This window comes from Syngnathus leptorhynchus, chromosome 22 (assembly GCF_054491065.1).
Source record: "Syngnathus leptorhynchus isolate UIUO chromosome 22, UIUO_Slep, whole genome shotgun sequence".
Taxonomy (NCBI): Eukaryota; Metazoa; Chordata; class Actinopteri; order Syngnathiformes; family Syngnathidae; genus Syngnathus; species Syngnathus leptorhynchus.
The window spans coordinates 1227771-1246188 of NC_141216.1; the positions used below are offsets into that span (position 1 = coordinate 1227771).

The 18418-nt window shown below is 40.7% G+C and overlaps 1 protein-coding gene across 2 annotated transcripts in view; it reads left to right on the forward strand.

Annotated features, from left to right (window-relative positions):
• LOC147039110 (transmembrane protein 238-like) overlaps positions 1–18418 on the forward strand; it is a 66138-nt gene extending 47720 nt beyond the window's left edge. The window contains exons 3-4 of one of the 2 annotated variants that reach the window (XM_085904681.1): positions 16164–17103; positions 18184–18418. In XM_085904681.1, coding sequence (XP_085760807.1) covers positions 16627–17103; positions 18184–18198 — 492 coding nt within the window. In that variant the 5' untranslated portion in view covers positions 16164–16626 and the 3' untranslated portion in view covers positions 18199–18418. The remainder of the gene's footprint in view (positions 1–16163; positions 17104–18183) is intronic. The other variant, XM_085904682.1, reaches the window with a different exon arrangement.

Sequence of the window (18418 nt, forward strand, 5' to 3'; positions counted from 1 at the left end):
ATTCCGTCTCTGAACTTTTTCATTGCAGCATGGTTGAAGATAAAAAGTGTGTGTTATTAGATGGTACAGTCTTCGGGGGATTGCCAACCATCCACGAGAGCAAAGTAATGTCATTTTCCAGCTCATCTTTAATTTATTGCAGTTAGATGTTCGACATAGCAGTAGATGGTGATTTTATTTGACAATAAGGGCCTTAATGCCAATTAGATTATACCCTAGTATCACTGGCGTTGCCATGGTGAGGAAAAATGTGAGTGGTCTGCATGTGTGATTTAATGTTGGTTCAATATGTATTTACTTATTCATTCATTTATTGATTTTTGTCTTATTTGTATTGGGTTGTTTTTTTTTCTGGTTCTCTCATAGCCCAGGATGAATTGTACTTTTCAAAGCAGGTTCCATATTATACAGCGTGGCATTCGCTCCATCCACACAGCGAATATTGAGGGAACGTGCACGTCTTTCACAAACACCAACAGTCGCTGCTGAGTGGGAAAAATCTACAGGCAGGTGAACTAATGGAAAGTCTCTCAGCCATGCACCATAAAGTTTGCAGCATGCTCAAAGTAGGGAAAATGAGGCTGGAAAGAAGATAAATTAGGTATAAAGACACACGGGATGAATGGAAGGATTTGGTGTCAGCATAAACGTGAGTTATTCATCATTAAATGTGAAGTTTATTTAGTCGTAGGACGCACTCCAACAGCTCGACTCTGTACCTGACAACTTTGACTCCTCTGTGATTAAACCAGGGAGGAGAGAAGCGAGTGCCAGCAGGAGCTCACAAATTGACTGCCATGCGGACATATGGATTAGAGGGAATTTGCATCTGTTAATGATGCTTGTTGGAAATGATATAAATAACAATTGGCAATTGCTGAGGCTGAAACTAATTACCCACATTCTTCATTAAGCGGCGTTTCCTAATCCCTCGCCGCAGTGGCGTCTTTCCAACCCTGGCCCCTGCAGTGTGTACTTCCACACCTCATCATAGTCCTATAGGTAACTTGGCAAGATATTCTATCAGCTACAAGTGTGTGTGTGTGTGTGGGGGGGGGGGGGGGGGGGGTATATTTTTCAGTTCAATATTCTCTATTATGGACAGATAAAATACACTGAAGCAAGTATACACTAGAAATAAACTGAAATATGAAAATGCTGAATTAATTCTTTTTTTTGTGCCAAATTTCCATTTTATTGCATTATGTTTACACAAGTGTTAGGACCCTGTTGAATACTGTTGATTGATGTTAGCACTTTTTCATGCCGCTGAACTTAAGTCGGAGTTCAAGATGAATCAATCATTAAGGCATGAAAAGAAAATCTGCCCCGAGCAGATTGCATGAAAAAAAAAAAATTGAGTGCGCTAGAATGAGAGAGAGAAGTCAAAAGGGACCCAAAGAGAAATGTGGCAGGGTTGGTCAGTTCTGTACATTTCATCCACTTGCAGTAAATTTGGATTTTGTTGCTAAACTGCTTTTTTATGACGCCGATGCCGGCAGGCCACAGTTTGTTTTTCCAAATTCAATTAAATCCTGATAAAAGGCGTCACAATTTTGAACGTGTCCAGTGTGAGACTTTGACAACTATTATATTTGATGGCGGCGTTCAAAAGAAGGGCAATTTCACGTTTGACGTCATGTGGAGTCAAGAGTTTATTGTTCCATCTTTCAGTACAGCAGGAAGAAAAATACACCTTGAGTGTGTCCCTGTGCCCCTTTGACAGTACATTAGAAAAGCAACACAATCAATCAAATAGACATTGCACATAAAGGGCTATGAAATTGGCAGCATGAGGGAGGTATGGTTATGGTATGGTGCCGCATGCTGGCCACAGAGGTCAAAATTGTTGAAATATATCTTTATTTCTGGTTTATTTTTTTGATAATATTTCTATGTTGTACTGGTTCTAATCTCTTGTACCACAACCTCCAGGTTCCAGAGCTCAAATCCATACAGATGAGATTGTGTCGCCTCTTTATGGCTTTGTTACTTCCAAAAAGCGGCTTATTTCTGGGATGACTTTGTCTCCCACACCTTACAATGAGAGGAACAAGAAAAAGGCAGACAAATCCGGGCTTTAGCTCGGTTGCATGAAAGGCAAGCAAGGCTTGTTTATTTCACTTTGGCTTTGAATAACATAACTGAGATTTTGCAAGATGACTCGTATTATTTCATCATCATAATAGTGCACAGCAAGTTTTTTTTCTTTTTTAAAATGTGAGCCATGCCCCCATGGGTGCTGCTAAAGAAAATCAGGAGAGGTAATAAAAAAAGGTTAAAAGGCAAAATTGATCCTTTTTTTCATTCTTTTTATTTGTATCCATATTCTGAAAGGCAAGTATGACTCTGATTGTTTTTTTTGTAAACTGGTGTGTTATTTGTTAATGACCAAATACCAAAATAGAAGCCGGCTGACAGAGTCATCTTTTTTTTGGGGTGTTAAAACACTTTCTTTTTTAATCTGAATGAAGATTTTTTTTTCCCAAACAGTATAGTAAAAGATTGTGCTGAGCAAGGAAATACATTTTATGGACATCACATTGGAACTTGTGCTGAGACGAGGATGTGTTTAACATCAGGGATCCTTCGTGCCAGCCCATGAAAGAAGAATTGAATGGAAAAGCCACTCAGTGCTTGATGAGTTAGCAAGAAATGCAATGGTGCAACTGGGTCTCTGAGGGCAATCAACAATCTGAGCTAACAACCCACCGCGGGCAACATGCGACGTAAATAAACACGGGCAGATCAAATGAAAACAGACATTTCATGCAACCATGTCGCTTGCATGGCCCAACAAAGGCACACACTTTAAATGTACAGTCATGGATTTGTAAGATAGTATGCTAGTCATGCATCGAATGATTGAAATCCATATTTTCTTGTGCTTGGGTGCCAGTGGAATTTCGGATGTCTCTCCTCAAAGGCATTGGTAGTTTACTGAATTCCAAAGTGCCATGTCGCTGGCTGGTTAACAAGCAGGCTTAAAAAGAAGCTTGATTTGCTGTGATTTAGGCTCACAGTCACTTTACGCAAATGTTCTCAGATGTGTGAGAAATTGCGGCTTGGCAAAACAACATAAGGAGCAATGAGCCCGAATCTTCACACATGACTGAAGTTTTGAGGCCTTTTAGGGAGTGTGTCTGTGGTGACTTTTACAATGTACAATTTGCATGATTACACTGGCAACAAAGCATCTTTCGAATGTTAGGAAGGTTGAGGTTTCAAGAACATTGGATTTATCAAGTGGCTTGGTATGGTGTTGCCAAAACTAGCTTCCTACTTTACTTTCTCCACCCTGAGATTGGAACAGATGGAAAAGATTGGCAGCATTTCTTGGCTGAATCCTTCCTTTGAATGAAGCGGCCATTCTTTTGCTTTATATATATATATATATATATATATATATATATATATATATATATATATATATATATATATATATACATACACACACACACACACACACACACACACACACACACACACACACACACACACATATATGCATACGCGCGAACCATCTGGGTTCACCTTGGCTCGTGGGCTAATTAGGTTTTGGAAATACTCAATGAAGTTTTCCTTGAAGCATATTTTGACCAAACAGGCGGGACCATACAGTGTAAAAAAAAACGTGCACTTTAGCTACATGTACAGTTTTCCCAAAGGAGATGTTTCCATGTTCCTAGCTACTTTTTTTGCGCTATGCAGTACTTTCTTTTTCTTTCTGAATAAATAATACAGTCATGAGGTAGACTCATAAAGAAAAACATAAATAAATAAATAATACAAATATTAGGTTTTGCTATTTGTCCAAATTGACTTTCCTTTAAACTGCTTTAATCAGCTAATGGTCAACTTGGTAACAACCCACAATGCTCTCTTGGAGACTACGTTACCATCAGCATTAACCCGAGATTGGTAGTGACACGGCGTGTGGGGCCACCTTTCCCAGTTACTCCTGTTAGTGCACTTTCTAATCCCGTAATTGATAGAGAGAGAGAGGGAGGGAGGGAGGGAGGGAGGGGCAGATGGAGATAAAAGCTGGAAGGAGAGTCCACTGAGAGAATTCCCCTTCCGGTCTCTCTCCAATTAGAGGTATTATACAAAGAGCCCTTGGAGAGAATAGATTGCATCCCATCTAGAGTGTGAGATTACTCATGTCAGAGTGGCCCACTGAGAAAAGTCAATGTTGTGCAATGTGCCAAAATGGAAATGAAGTCTTCAAGCAAACCACTTCTTTCAAAAGAACAAGTAGTTTGTTGATATCAGCCAGGAAACATGTCTTCCTCCTACATTTTCAAAGTTGTTTGAAGACTCCAAATCAGGGCTGTCACACTCGCGTTTCCTTCGGTGGGCCATCGTGATTGCCAATGAGTTTTTTAAATGATATACAGTATGATGTAACTGTTTGAAGGGTTGTTTGTAGCCTCTATAAATTCTTGGCGTCCATCTCGGGGTGTGATTTTTGGATGTGTACAATTTCAGTGAGCAAATAAAAGGGAGCCAGTTGTATCCTTTCGATGATTCTTTACCCAGAAAACCCTTGGAAAGTCTTCACTTGTGTTGATGTCAAGTCCTGCCTACAAAGTCCTTCACCAGTAAAGTCAGGTGGCTCTCAGCGCTGGGCACCGTGCTAACGCAGTCAGCTCGAGATAATGAGGACATTTTGGGGATGTTGACTTTTTCAGCATAAGCCTGGGGAGGAGGAAGACGGTCCTCTGCAGCCATCTATGATCCAAATGGAAAAGATCCATTGGAAATAAAAGCAAGAGATGGCGCCTACCTAGTCTTCTGCAAAGACCCGAGGGGAAAGGCATAAACAAGACGCCCACCACCTTAGGAGCTTAAAGCAGAAAATCACTCTTTCACACCTTTGTTTTTCCTCAGTATTACGTACGTTGCTTCGTGTGTGCATGAGCTGCAATTCACAACCTTTCTTCACATCTTCGTAGAATTTTTTTAGGGTGGCGCTAATAGCAAGTAATGCACTGACAAAATAAATCTCCTACATCACAAATATTTCATATAATGTTCACTTAAAGCGCCTTCCACCTCCCGTTCCATTTATAATTGATATCTTTTCAGTATTTTGAGAGCCCTCTGTATATTTAGACACTGCCAGCAAGTGCCTGCTCTGATAAGCAAGCGCTTTTGTCGGCATCCGTTAGCGCCATATGCACAAACAGAGGTAGCAAACCTACTACTGGTTCCGCCCAGCCGGCGTGCAGATCCACACCATGTTGAAGTAGGAAGGTCAGACACAAATGTGCATCCTCATCCCGTCCTTTTAGTGACTGGCAGTGACTTTGACCTCACTTTTGTAAAAGCACAGCTTTGTGGGCGGTACCATCACTTTAGCAGAAGATAGCTGATGTCAAAAATGGTGATGTTAGAATTTCGTTGTGCTCAGTACAGCCACAGGGCTTTATTTTTTTTACTGGCTAGCAATTCTCAAGATGGCTTTTGACATTGTCTGAAAACAAAAGTATATTTCTTGGGGAGCACTACTGCATGTGATGCACTTTTCTTTGCAGCTTTGCAGCTTTGCTTTAGGTTAGAATGGCTCCAAAACAAGTACAGCAGCCCTGGAGACACACTTAAATTGACAAGAGGCTCTTTTTGTTGCTTTTCCACTCTGATAAAGCTGTTAAGGCTCTTTGTGTGACTCATCTGATCACTTGTATGTTTCACAGTTGCAAAAAAAGTTGTGACATTCTAGACAGCCGGTAGAGTACGAAATGGTTTTCAAATAACATTGAAGTGGATGTTTGTCCCATTTTGAATAGCAACGAGGATTTCCAAATGTTTTTCTCCTTTTCTTTTTGAAATTTGTCAGAAATTATGATTTTAATTTGCCTTCTCTAAAATATATATTTTTTTAAAAAATCATTTACGTTTTAGTGAAAAAGCAGTTTTAAATGTGATCTGGTTTATGACTAAAATCTGCCTTTTGTGGAGACGTTTTGGAACCAGTGCACGGTCCCTTCACCTCCTTTTTGAATAGTTGTGAATGTGTATCCTGTTTTTCGTAGGAATCATCTTGATCCTCTTATTCAATATTTGACCGGCTACTTCCAAACATAAAAATCTAAATTTCACTGGTATTCCCTTTAGCCCCGGACAGCACCGACACATCAATCCCAGGATTACAGCAATCTGGTGACTGTAGCAAGAAGTGCACATGTTTGTGTGGCTTGTACTTAACCGGAATCCCCAGCAAGAGGATCAGAGATTCATGAAAATAGATTGATCCAGTTATCAAGCCACTGCAGACAATTTCGGTTAAATGATAGCTGTTGCAAATGGTCTGGGGCTCAACAACTCTAACTATAGATTCAATTAAACTGGAAAGAGGATTACTGGTGAAATTCTGCAGTTTAGTAGGGTTGATGTCTTCACGCCGACTCTGTTTTCACATTGAGCCAGGACTTTCATTCTGGTACTGATATGGTTGTATTTGCGCTCGATGGAAGTTGAGCAATAACAACACAGCTGAGTGATTCCTATTTGACATTGTAGTCCCCTGCAAAGAGTGAGCTGTGGTCATCCGCAGCCATATCATGTCAGCATGTTATACGCTTCAGGGATTATTTCAGCATGTCAACTGAGAAATTACATTGATTACATCCATGTCACCGGAAAAAGGCTCAACGTGTGAGGTTTTATGTCTTATTTCATTGAATTTCATCACATTTGTATTTCATTTCTTTATTATTAATTATTTCATCTCATTTGTACTTGATATGTTTGACGTAAAGGTAACTATGAATGAATTAGTCATGTAATGACTTACTGAACAGGTGGCTTGTAACCCCAGGAGCGGCTTGTTTGTGTCCAAGCATGTCGTTTGTGGCTGGGCTGGGCTCTTCACCCTGGCTGATTAAAATTGGGTGCGGTTTCATTGTGCGGAAGCCTTCATGCAGCTCAACAAATTTTAAATTACAATGAGATTTTCTGCCTCTCCCTCCATAAAGCCACATAGAATTGTGTAAATTGCATCACATTAGTGAGTTACTCGGAGAAACCCGAGCAACTTGGAATTTTCTCGTGTGGGGAGGGGCGTGAAGGCGACGCATCAAAATGCACGGCAATGCCTCCTGAATAATAGCTTTGATTGAATTAGCCATCCAGTTTTAGCTTGGTTCTGCTGCCAGCCAAACGCTTGTGATTGAAAAAGATCAAGATGGAACAATACAAATAGTCTAAAGCCCAGTTGGGTGGGACACGTCTTGTCATGCAAGCTCCATATCTTGAAACTAAGGGAGATCACTCAAGCGTCACTCCTCACAATTAGCCCAAATAATCCCTTCCTCCCTCCCTCCCTCACTCCCTCCCTCCCTCACATGAATGATTAGACTGCACGGCACATTAATCAAAAGCGCAATGGGCAGAAGTGTGCTAGTGTATGTCTGAAAGCATTTCATCCCCAAACATCTGAGACCAGAGATATAAAAGGAAGTCGCTATGGGGCGTCTTTGTTTTCCACTTGACGCAGGAAACATGAAATTGGGCTCCAAGTGGAGAAGAGGTGTCACTGTGGATCATGTTAGATCCTACAGGCTGTGACTTTGAGCACCGTGACTGCTTATTAATATTCCTGTCTCACTGCGAGGCTTTCAGAGATGGGATTGCCGTGATAACCGGAGTGAGTACATGGCAATGGATGCAATCCCCCGAATTACCTGGAACCTGACCAGCAAGCTAAGCCATCTATAAAGCAGCATGGAAGTAAATCAGTGTCTGTAATTGGCTTGTTTCCCTTCCCTCTTTCATGCTCTTGTCCTCTAGAACATTGTTGACACAGTCCCAATTTGTGCTTCGTCTCGTCGTTTATGGAAAGATGGCAAATAATAAGTTTGGAGAAAGAGAAGTGGGCCTTTTGTTACATTCATATTGCTCAAGAAAGTCATTTTCCTGTTTTGGTCGGTTTGTTTTATCCAACTTTTGAATGTTGTTGCTGATTTGAATCAAATATGATTCATATATTCAAGTGATGTTATTCACTTTTGTAAATTGGACAGGTTTTCTGCCGCCATGACGCTCAATTCCCACCCTGTGCATTGTAAAATCCTTTCTTCCAGTATCTTCCTTTGACCTCCGAACTCAGCCGGTCAGCGAGAATCATCAGAGCCGAGTTTAAAGTTGTTGTAATTTTATTTATTTTTTCAAACTCCTCTGCGGTTCTGTACGTAGATAATCAGCCGCCGGAGGTTGAACGAGACGAGACGAGACTCTTAAGGTTTGCCTGGTTGGACCACCCCCGCTCCCTCCAGCCACTTTGCTAAAATGTATTACTCATACATGTAGCTGAGCTGAGCTGAGCTGCTGATAAACGATTAGACCCTGTAGCCATGCGGCGAGGGCATGAGAACGCCGCTTCATTTCTGAATGAGGTGACACCCACATAAGGGAATCTGATGTGAGATGGCGCACCAGAGCATACGTGGCAAAGGTGAAATGTGTGGTCGCGTCACTGTTGTCATGATAACTGTCTGCCTGGCTGGGTGGCTGCAGCTCTGAGTGGGTTTCTCCTTCCTGACATGCTTGCTTGTAAACTGCTTGATTTTTATCATGGCCGCCTCCCAAATTTTATAAGACTATTCGAATTTGAAGCCTCATAACGCATCACTTGTAAAATCTCTCCATTTGAATACATACACCACTTTTAGATCATTCTGTAATTCACTGTGTGATCAATTGTCCAAAGCTGAAATTATTTTTTTCTTATTTTTTCTTATTGATCCTTTAGCATTATTCTTACAGTGCTGAGGAATTGATTGTGATGGATGTCATCGACATGAAAACATGGGAAAATATAGCAGTATCTTGAATTTACCCCCCAAAGAGTCAACACATTGCTGTAAAAAAAAAAAACGTTATCACTTTGTTTGGCAGGCAAATAAAATGATAAATAACAGTGTTGTTCATCACTGTCTATTTTGTTGTTTGTAGAGCAGTTTGAGGATTTTTTTGCAGCCACATAACATCTGGAAGGTCTTGGAGTTTGACTGCAAATGGGGATGAACACTCGTGATGCAGTGGCGGAGCTAGAGGGGGGGGCCGCGGAATTTAGCCTACAACGTAATGGCCAAAATAAAACAAGAGATATTTCTTTCAAGTCGTAACACTTTTGCATTTCGGTCCCAATTTGATTTGTGCCAGGGGAGAAGAGTGTGACTGATGTGGCTTTTTTCCCCCTCTTTCATTGATTAATTTCTTGTACAATGTCTCAAAGAGCTCTGTTTGGGTGTTCAGTGGCAGCAGTGACAGGCGTGTCAAGGACATTACAATGAGGCGAGGGTCCCTGTCTCACACAGAGATGGAGTGTAATGAGGTCTCCCCAGGCAGGACCCGTGTCAACTCACCTGTCATCACAATCACGCTCGTCATTCCATTCAGTCAATACGTTGCCTTTTATGCCGCTAATAGTATGCAAGCTTCCAAATCCTAAATAGTCGTCGGAAGTTAAAGAAACCGTGCAAATGAAAGTCAAGTCAAAGCTGCAGAATATGACTCACCAACATTCTTCTGGGTTTGACAGATATATTTATTTTCGTGGAAGTAAAAAAAAAAAAAGAAAGCTGTTTGTGTCCAGCAGGCGGGAATGAAAAAAACAATCTGTGAGATACAATATGCCTTGAAACGCAAATATTAACAGAATGTCTAAGAAGAATGTATGCTTTTATTTAATGAGGCATGGGGGCTTTATTGCTCTGAAACATCAATATCTGAATTTGTACAGCTTTGGTGGACTTCCAGAAATAAACACTGCCATCTAGTGTTGCTTCTTGTCAACCTGAACAAGTGTTGCAATTGATAAATGAAAGATGGAGAAGTCCTCCAATCCAAAATGCACTGTCACGCAGACCGTCATGCGTTAAGATCTTCCCCTCTCTTGTCTAATCTGATCCCTGGAGAGCAAAACAGACGCACACAAAAATCTCAGCAGTCGACAGGGCAGGCATTTCAAATCAATAGTTTTCTGGGAGTAAAGCCAGGGAAAAGAAAAGGGAACCCTGTTTGGACTCAACTATGTGTTTACTGCAAAGACTATCATTAATACTAAGTTATACACGATGCAATATTTCAAGCCTAATTGAACTTTCATACGTTTGTCAGTCAGAGGAAGACTCAATGGAGTGCTGAGTGAAGAAGAGGTGGCAGAAGGCAAGATTGCATTTTGTGAAGATAATGATACGGCTTGTGTTGGATGGAGAGAGGCCGCAAAGAAGGTGGCTGGGCTGGCCTTTATTTGGGCCCGTGGCCATGGCAAAGAAAAGACGCAGAGCTCTACGAGGCATGGCTGTATAAAGCCTGCAACAACTAAAACAGTCCATTTGCTTGATAAGCGCTAGACAAGCTACTTGCAAAATGTGGTGAGCTAAGCGGCAAAATATATATCATCTATAATAATACTAAATCAAAGAATATACTATAATGTCTACGACATCAAAAATACTTTTGCAAATGTGTGCTTATCTAGCCACGCCAGTGTATGTATAATTTCATACAAATTATGAAAAACTGTAATTTTCATTACAGTGAAAATGTAACAGTGTTACAAAATCACTGTAACATGATTTTGTTAGCCATGATGCCAGGATTGTGATACCGTTGCAGCATGCATGAGCTTTTACACACTGGAAAACGGAGAGAAGAGGAAAAAATAAATAAAGCAAGCAAACCCGACTAATGGAAGAATGGAGGGAAATAAATACATGCCTCTGGCAGCGTTGTGAGAAAGAAAGGAAGGAGTAGGAAATGAGGTCCTTCCTTATCTTTAGCAGCAGTTACCACCACAGATTTTTATCTCAGTTGGTAGAGAGGTTCAGCCCTACTTGGTGATCAATTTGTCAACTTTTTATTTTTTTTGTGGGGGGGGGGCTATGCGTAACAATATAAAAATACTGAAATAAATAAATAATAAAATAATATTAAAATAATACATACAATCTATAGATTGACTTATCTTGTTGTCCCCCCGACCCCATTGAGCTTCTTCTCATGCCAAAGCATTGTCACTCTAGGAAAACATCTCATGATTGATGAGAAATGCCTGCAGCAATTGGATGCTTACGTAGAAAGTACCCCAGTTGACTTCCCCTTCATCAGATTTGAGCCCAAAGTGTCATTCCTTTTGTCCTCCGAGCCCATGTTTCCGGACAATTTCAAACAAACAAAGGCTTAATATGATTAAGAAATGATCATCGAATGTCAATGGTAGGAGCTCGTGTGCTCAATTGGATTACTAATGGGGAGCGCAAATGAATAGTGCAGGCAGAGGGAACATAGTGGAGACTTGGAAGCCTGATTTATATATCCATATATATTCTCATGCACTGGCTTAAAATAGGTTCTATAAATCAGGTCATTGTCCTATATGTAAAGAGCATTTCCGTACAGAAAAGCTCGGAGCATGTCACTTTGGAACTAAATTGTCACGACAGTCACGTCTCGTTCATTTTTGGGAAATCAATTATTCTCCATGTGACCGGAATAAGACGATGAACCTTCCTCCTATCAATTTTTGTGTTGGGGGTTGTTATTTTTTGCATCATCTTGAGGACGATACTCCAAAATTTGCATTTGTTTGTTAGCTAGCGAGGAAACGGCAACATAACCTTCATTAGATTGTTTATTTGGACCCAAAGGATAGCTCTGACTCGCCAAGATTACCTTTGCTTGCCAGATCCCCCTCAAGCCTGTTGAGCTATCCTCCAGGTTGATGATGCTACCATGTCATCGTTTAATTTCCCAATAGTCAGATCAATACAAGCTTGCTCACAAATTTTTGGATGGCTTTGATGACACAAATAATCTGTATGCACGACCATAACAATGAGTTTTTTAGTTATACTTTCCTCCAAAGTAATACATTTGAGTTTGGCACTCTTGGCTGTTTCCATTCTGTTGCCATTACGGAAACAGAATTGAAACATTGATATTAAGATCATGTCCGAAGCTCAAAGTGAATATTAAGGTCAATGTAGCTGCAGCAACCCACAAATAAAAGTTCCCTTCTTTCGTTAAGCTAATGATCAAAATAACAATAATAGCATTGCTGAGCTCTTTCATCATTTCTACGTTATGTCGTATCGCACCTATTTTTATACCGATAATAATTTGAGAGTAGGAGTGACAACCATCTGCTTTCTGTCACCGGAAATGCTCACACACATTTGTTATGAAGATTATAGAAGCATAGAATCCCGTTCTCCTCACAAACAAGCCAATCACTGTGACGACCTTGCAGAGGACAGTTTGGCCAAAGGACGCAAGACGCTCTTTTCAGCCATTTAATCCCTCCCTCTGATTTTAATGACCAGGGTGAAGACAATATCCACTCAGAGAGGAAAATGGCATTTCACTACGTTCCCAGACTGATTCTTTAGATGTGCTCAAGTGGAGCACGTATGACATCTCTCCAACAGCCCTAAACTGTAATTGGAGAGCAGATCTCTCAGGACAACAGAGAAGCCCTCATGCAAAGACTCAAAACTAAGAAGATAGTTTGGGGAAAAGCACAGAAGGATGAATGGGGGCCATGAAATGTGGAGAGTTGTTGCTGCTATATTTTGAGGGTACAAATTATGTTATGAATTAATATCTGATTTGATTTGCTCAATTGAGAAAATCTTAATGTTCACCTCAGTGTTTTTTACAGTGCAAAGTGAGACTAAGCACATCTCTTCTCGTAGTGTAACATAAAATATTGTAATTAAAATGCAAATGATAACCTGTAACTCCAGGGAGACCCTAAAAAAAAAAAATATCTTGAAATCATTGTGTATCTCTTAGCGGCTGTCACTGGAGAGTATAACGAGCCGTAGTAAATTAAAGTAAATTACAAGTGCCAAGACGTACCAGACCAGATTTTGTCAAACGTAATGCAGAGGTAGCACATTACATCTTGGATTATAGTCTCATGAGACATGTTTTATGACTTAAAAAAAAGTTCACTCAACACGGTTAATAAGATCATTTCATAAAAACTAAATCAATCCAATCCATCACTATTCCGAAAGCCCGATTAGTTTTAGCCATGTCCAAGATCAGAATAATATCAGTTTTTGGAACAAAAGAAAGGGTTCTTTATAAAAACTTGGAGTGATCCAGTGAAGCCACAATTCCTGTAGGAAATGTATGTGGACATAATTTGAAAGACCATAGCCAGCCAAGCGGCTGAGCTGTCAAAGTCATTGCATTGCCTCTGGTGAGCAAGAACGTGGCCTGGCGTGGCGTGGAGCGGGATGGGAGCAGACCTTGCACTTTAATAGAAAGATTGGAGTCTTGCTTCAAGAAAACCAGTAGCCTTTGTAATGAAGCTACTAGAAGATGAAATGGGACTGCAATTTTCTCACTCAATGTTCTGCACTCTGACAATTGTCATCACATTTACCAAAGTAAACTTCTTCAAAGTTGACCCACTGTACACTGGAAACTCCATTTGATGGACAGAAAATACTTTGATTAGTCACTACGGGCGTGGGCGGAGCTAGAGGGGGGCCGCAAGGGCACCGAATCCCCCACCCCAAAATATGTTTGGGGCCCTCAGACTTTTGGGTATTTTCTGAATTGCCCGGCTGTCCCAGAATAGAGAACACAGTATGAATCTTTATCAGCATTTTGTAAAAAAAATAATAATATTAAAAAAATGCGTCTTATTCCAAAAAACTAACCATGTGGGTTTCATCCCAAATTTGCTCTCTCTATCTCAATATAGTCCTTAATAATCAGTATATCAAAACATTGAGTTCCCCGACTCATCTCATAAAGTTCATATTTCCATGACTTAATAGCACTAATACTGGCTTCTTGTGTACACCATCAAAATATCTATACACAACATTAAATTCATGAGCCATGCAACTGGACATAGTTAAGATGACTTGTTACTTCATTTTTGAATTCCTTGTAAGATCAGATAACATCTGGGAAATGCTGTCGGCTGAACATACTTTCTATCAGAGCGACCGTTTTTGCCCCAGGTGACATCTCAAAATTGACCCCCCCCCCTACTTGTGGATAAGACGGGGTAAACATTTAATGAAATGACTTATCCGACAAGTTCCTTAAACGCTTTTTGGAAGTTGCGCTAGTCCCTTTATACATCACGAGCAGGCAATGGGAACTGAAATGAAGCGTGGGAGGATAGAAGCCCCTTTAATAGGGAGATGGCTGCAGTTTGGGAGGCTGGCTCGGGGCTTGACTGTTTAAACACTCACCGACGCTCATGCGTGTCGAGAATGCCAATCCTTGGGGAAATCAGGGCATAGCAAGCCGTCAGGCTCCCCCTGGAAAGATCCCCCCCACCCCCACCCCCTTCCTAAGCACAGCGATCTGACATTTTTGAAATGTGAAGCACCTGCCGCAATGAGAGCTTTGATTTGAGTTTGTGATGAGATAGACAGGGGGTCTCCTTTTGTGGAATTTTTCCCCATCTCACTATTCGGCTTTTCTCTTCAGATTCATCATGGTTGAGCAATAGGTTTCCGAGGTGTCTGGATATGGCTGTAATGAGAACAACCCCCTAGATATTATTGATCTATGTCCTCAATTACCTTGAAGCTCTCAATTATTTTTACAGGGTACAGTTCCAAGTCCTTTACTGGCAGAAGCTGTTGAGGAGAACGTGACTCTCCAATTGGGCCATTTTCTGGCAAAGATGAAGTGTTGGAGTACCATTTGGGATTGATTCCGTGCTTTTTATCCAATCCCCAGAGACAAACGTGCTCTTTGTGATCCCACAAGTGAACAGGTGACACGGCTGCACTTTTAGATCCCTGTTGTGATTTTCCATATCATATACGCACAGTTATGGAATTTGATGTGACATAGAGCAGACATTTTAAAATGATGATATGGAGTGATATGACCTAAATATACACTAAGTGCCCCAAAGCAGGAACATTGAAGTGTTATCTTTTGTCATTTTAAGGAGGGCTGAGGAAGCTTTTTATTATATACATCATCAGCCTTATACAGTCTCTGAACAGTAAAAGAAGTTTCTTTTAACTTAGTGAGTACTTTATGGGAAGCAACAATTTTTTTTTTTTTTTTTCCTCCCCACAATATACTGGCTCTGTCTGTAGAAGGTCGATCAGATAAAAATCTGGGCTGCAGGTTGTTATTGCAGAATTAGAACATTAGCCACTGCAATCCATCATCAAATGATTTGTTCTTGTTAGCTAAAGCATAAAAGTTGCATTTTGTGCTGGATGTTTATATAAATATAGTTATCATTTTGCTTTTGATCATATAGTAATAAAGAAGGTTGTCATGTTTAAACAGTGCTTGTGCTTCCTTCAACAAGCATGTTTTGTATTTTTTTTAAAGATTACTGGCGCCCTCTAGCCATGAAATGAGAATACACGGGGACAGTAAGAATGCATCAAAATGATGAGATTCAAATCCTGACCTTTTAGTTTTTTTGTGGATGTGAGTTCTCTTTATGAAGCACAAAAATCAATTTGAAGCATGAAGGATATCATGGGAGACTGTGACATGATGTGTCTTGCACGTAACCACAGATGGGAAATATTTCTGCTGCCCAAATAAATGATGGTGTGCCTTTTATAGAGAAGATAGCATTTCCTTTTGTTGAAGATATAAAGCACAGAGGTTTGTTGCAGCAAAAGAATCCAAATTGCCTGTTGAAGGTAATATTCAATTGAAAGATTTCTTGAAAAGCAGGTCAGTCAAGGCGTTGTTTTCCACGTCCTAGTTTCCAGATCATCGATACTTACACTAACGATGGGTGTGTTGAGTTTTGAGTACAACATAGGGGTGGAAATTGAGAGTCGGAATAACAAAGAAGTGCACAAGCAAAAGACCACTTAGGGATATTTATGGAGAGCAATTCACAGGGCCGTTTATGGATCATAAATTGGACTTGAAATATCACCGTGATGATGACGACTTACTCGTTGTAATATCTTCTGACTTATTCAGGTCTGACTGAGTTCATTTTAATTGAAAAGTTATTGTGTTTTTTTTTTTTCATTCTGACAACTACACTGCCTCTTGCCTTTCGAAATGTACATTAAAAAAAGTCTGTTTATTTGACTCAAGTTTTTTTGGGGAGAGTTGCTTATTATTATGAACATCATGTGAACAAGTTCCTATATTCTGAATCTGTCCGTCCATCTATTTTATCCAAGGTCAGCAGTCTAAGCAGAGAAGTCGAGACATCCATCTCCCCAGCTCTACCGGGGAAATCTTGAAGCATTACCAGAACACATGGGAGATGTAGAAAGTCAAATCTCCTAACCTTTATAGCACCTTTCCTTAACCTTTGCGGTAAATACCAGTGTGTCAAGACCAGATGAAAATGTGATTCCTTTCCAACACTGGGAAAGACATGAATAGATACTTCTTAGAAAGTATCCAGAAAATCTGTGCATTATTCTAATGGTTTTGTTCTGCCAGAAATCGGGTCCGATGTAAAACATTTACAGTATGTCCCTGAACGCAGCACATGTTTCCGAGCCAGCGGCTTACAATGACGTAAGAAATAAGGCGGGGCTTGCGCTCAGGTAAACTGAGCAGGTGTGAAATCGCCGCCATGTGCCTCCTGCAGAGTCGAGTGCCGTTCCACGGGCCCGCATCTGGCCCTCCGCCGTCATGGCTCCCACTTGCGTGGGCAACTGCGCGCCGGTGTTCTTCCTCGCCATCATTTTTGATGCTGTCGGTCTGGTTGTCATCCTGGTGGGGGTTTTTGGCCATCTCAACGTGGACGGACGCTTCTATGGGGATTTTCTCATCTACACCGGCTCGCTTGTGATTTTCTTCAGTTTGGTGTGGTGGGTTTTGTGGTACACTGGCAACGTGCGACTGGATCACAGGAGAGCTTCCCTGGACATGACTTTTACGCATTGGGCGAGGAAGCTGTCTGAGAGGCTCTCCAGAAGTGCCATCAAGTCTCTGGGTCAAAACAACTTTGCTAAAGAGATGAACGGACCCGCTACTCGTGATGAGCCCACTCGGATTATTTGGGAAATGACCAATGGTCACGTCAATAAGGCCTTTGATGAGGAGACTGAGCGCAAAAACGTGGAGTTGGGTGTGCTGGACAACCCGGACGTGAATCTGCACGAAAAGGTGTGTATAAAGGTTTCTTATATTGTGATTCATCATTTGCGACTTTGCTGATGATTATGGCTTTTGCACATGACCGATTTGCATGCGGGTAATTTTCTACACTTGCCAATTATTTTGTGCGCGTGTGTTCCAATACTTTTACAATGTGGTTTCAAAAATGTTTTGAAAGTACGGTAGCGTGCAAATTCTTCACTTGTTTTTAAAAAGGTTCTGAGCATGGAAAATCAAGATTATGAAGTTGCAATCTTTTTACTGCTGTGTTTATCTTGAGCACATACGTCAACTTCCCGGACCAAACGCACTAAGGCACTTTGTATCGTGACACCATCAGCAATATTGCATTATGTTCCAAAAGTCTTTAAAAACATACATGTTCTGCTAAAAGTGAAGAGCAAATTTGATAGATTGATTGTGCTCACCTTCACTGGTCTCTTTTATTTTGGCCAACTTGTGGAAAGCCAGCCAGCCTTTGGCCCAAATGGCGCAATTGCATTTTAATGGAGCTCAGCGGTTTTTTATTGATCCACTAGACGAATGGTGCTAGGGGAGACGGACGGGGAAGAAGATGCATAAGGCCTCCTCTTCTCTCATAATTAAGCTTTAAGCACATTCATACCACGCACTAGTTCCAGTTAGTAAATCTGAATGTGCCTTAGCCAAGTTATATGAGATGAACAAACACTGCAGTCTGAATGCCAATGTTTTTCTTCCCATAAATGTTTTTTTTTTTGGGTTATTTATGAAGATTTTTCATTTTGCTGTTTTGTCCACTGTGAAGAATTTTCCTGCAGAGAATTAATTATTCAGCTCAAGTTTGAGTGACTCCTTGCATTCATATGTTAGCATGATTTATAAGATACCTCAAAAAAATGTGTTGAAATCGATTTTGTAGTTCAATTTTACTGTGGGGGGGGGGGGAATCAAAATCCCAAAGGTGTCGCCAGGACAAGCAGTATCCCGTACTTCATTTTGATGTCCATTGTGTGGATTAAGTGTCACTCTGCATAAAGTGCTGACCCGGCCGTCCGTCACAGCGAGCTTGATGTCCACTTGTTCAATACCTCTTCCTTTTCGTCACAGGTTGGATTCCCATGAACGCTGCTTTTCAAAACATTTCCAAGGACTGAAAACCTTGAGCGTCACTTTTTTTATTATTTATTTTTAAAGATTTCTTAATCAGGGACAAGCTCGGCTCAACGCAGACGGGCTGCGCACAGAAGAGTCTTTCATATGTAAATAACAAATTCATATATTTTTCTTTTATGTGTTTTGTAAAAAGGAACTGTCAAATACTTTTCAAAGAATAAAGTTTACC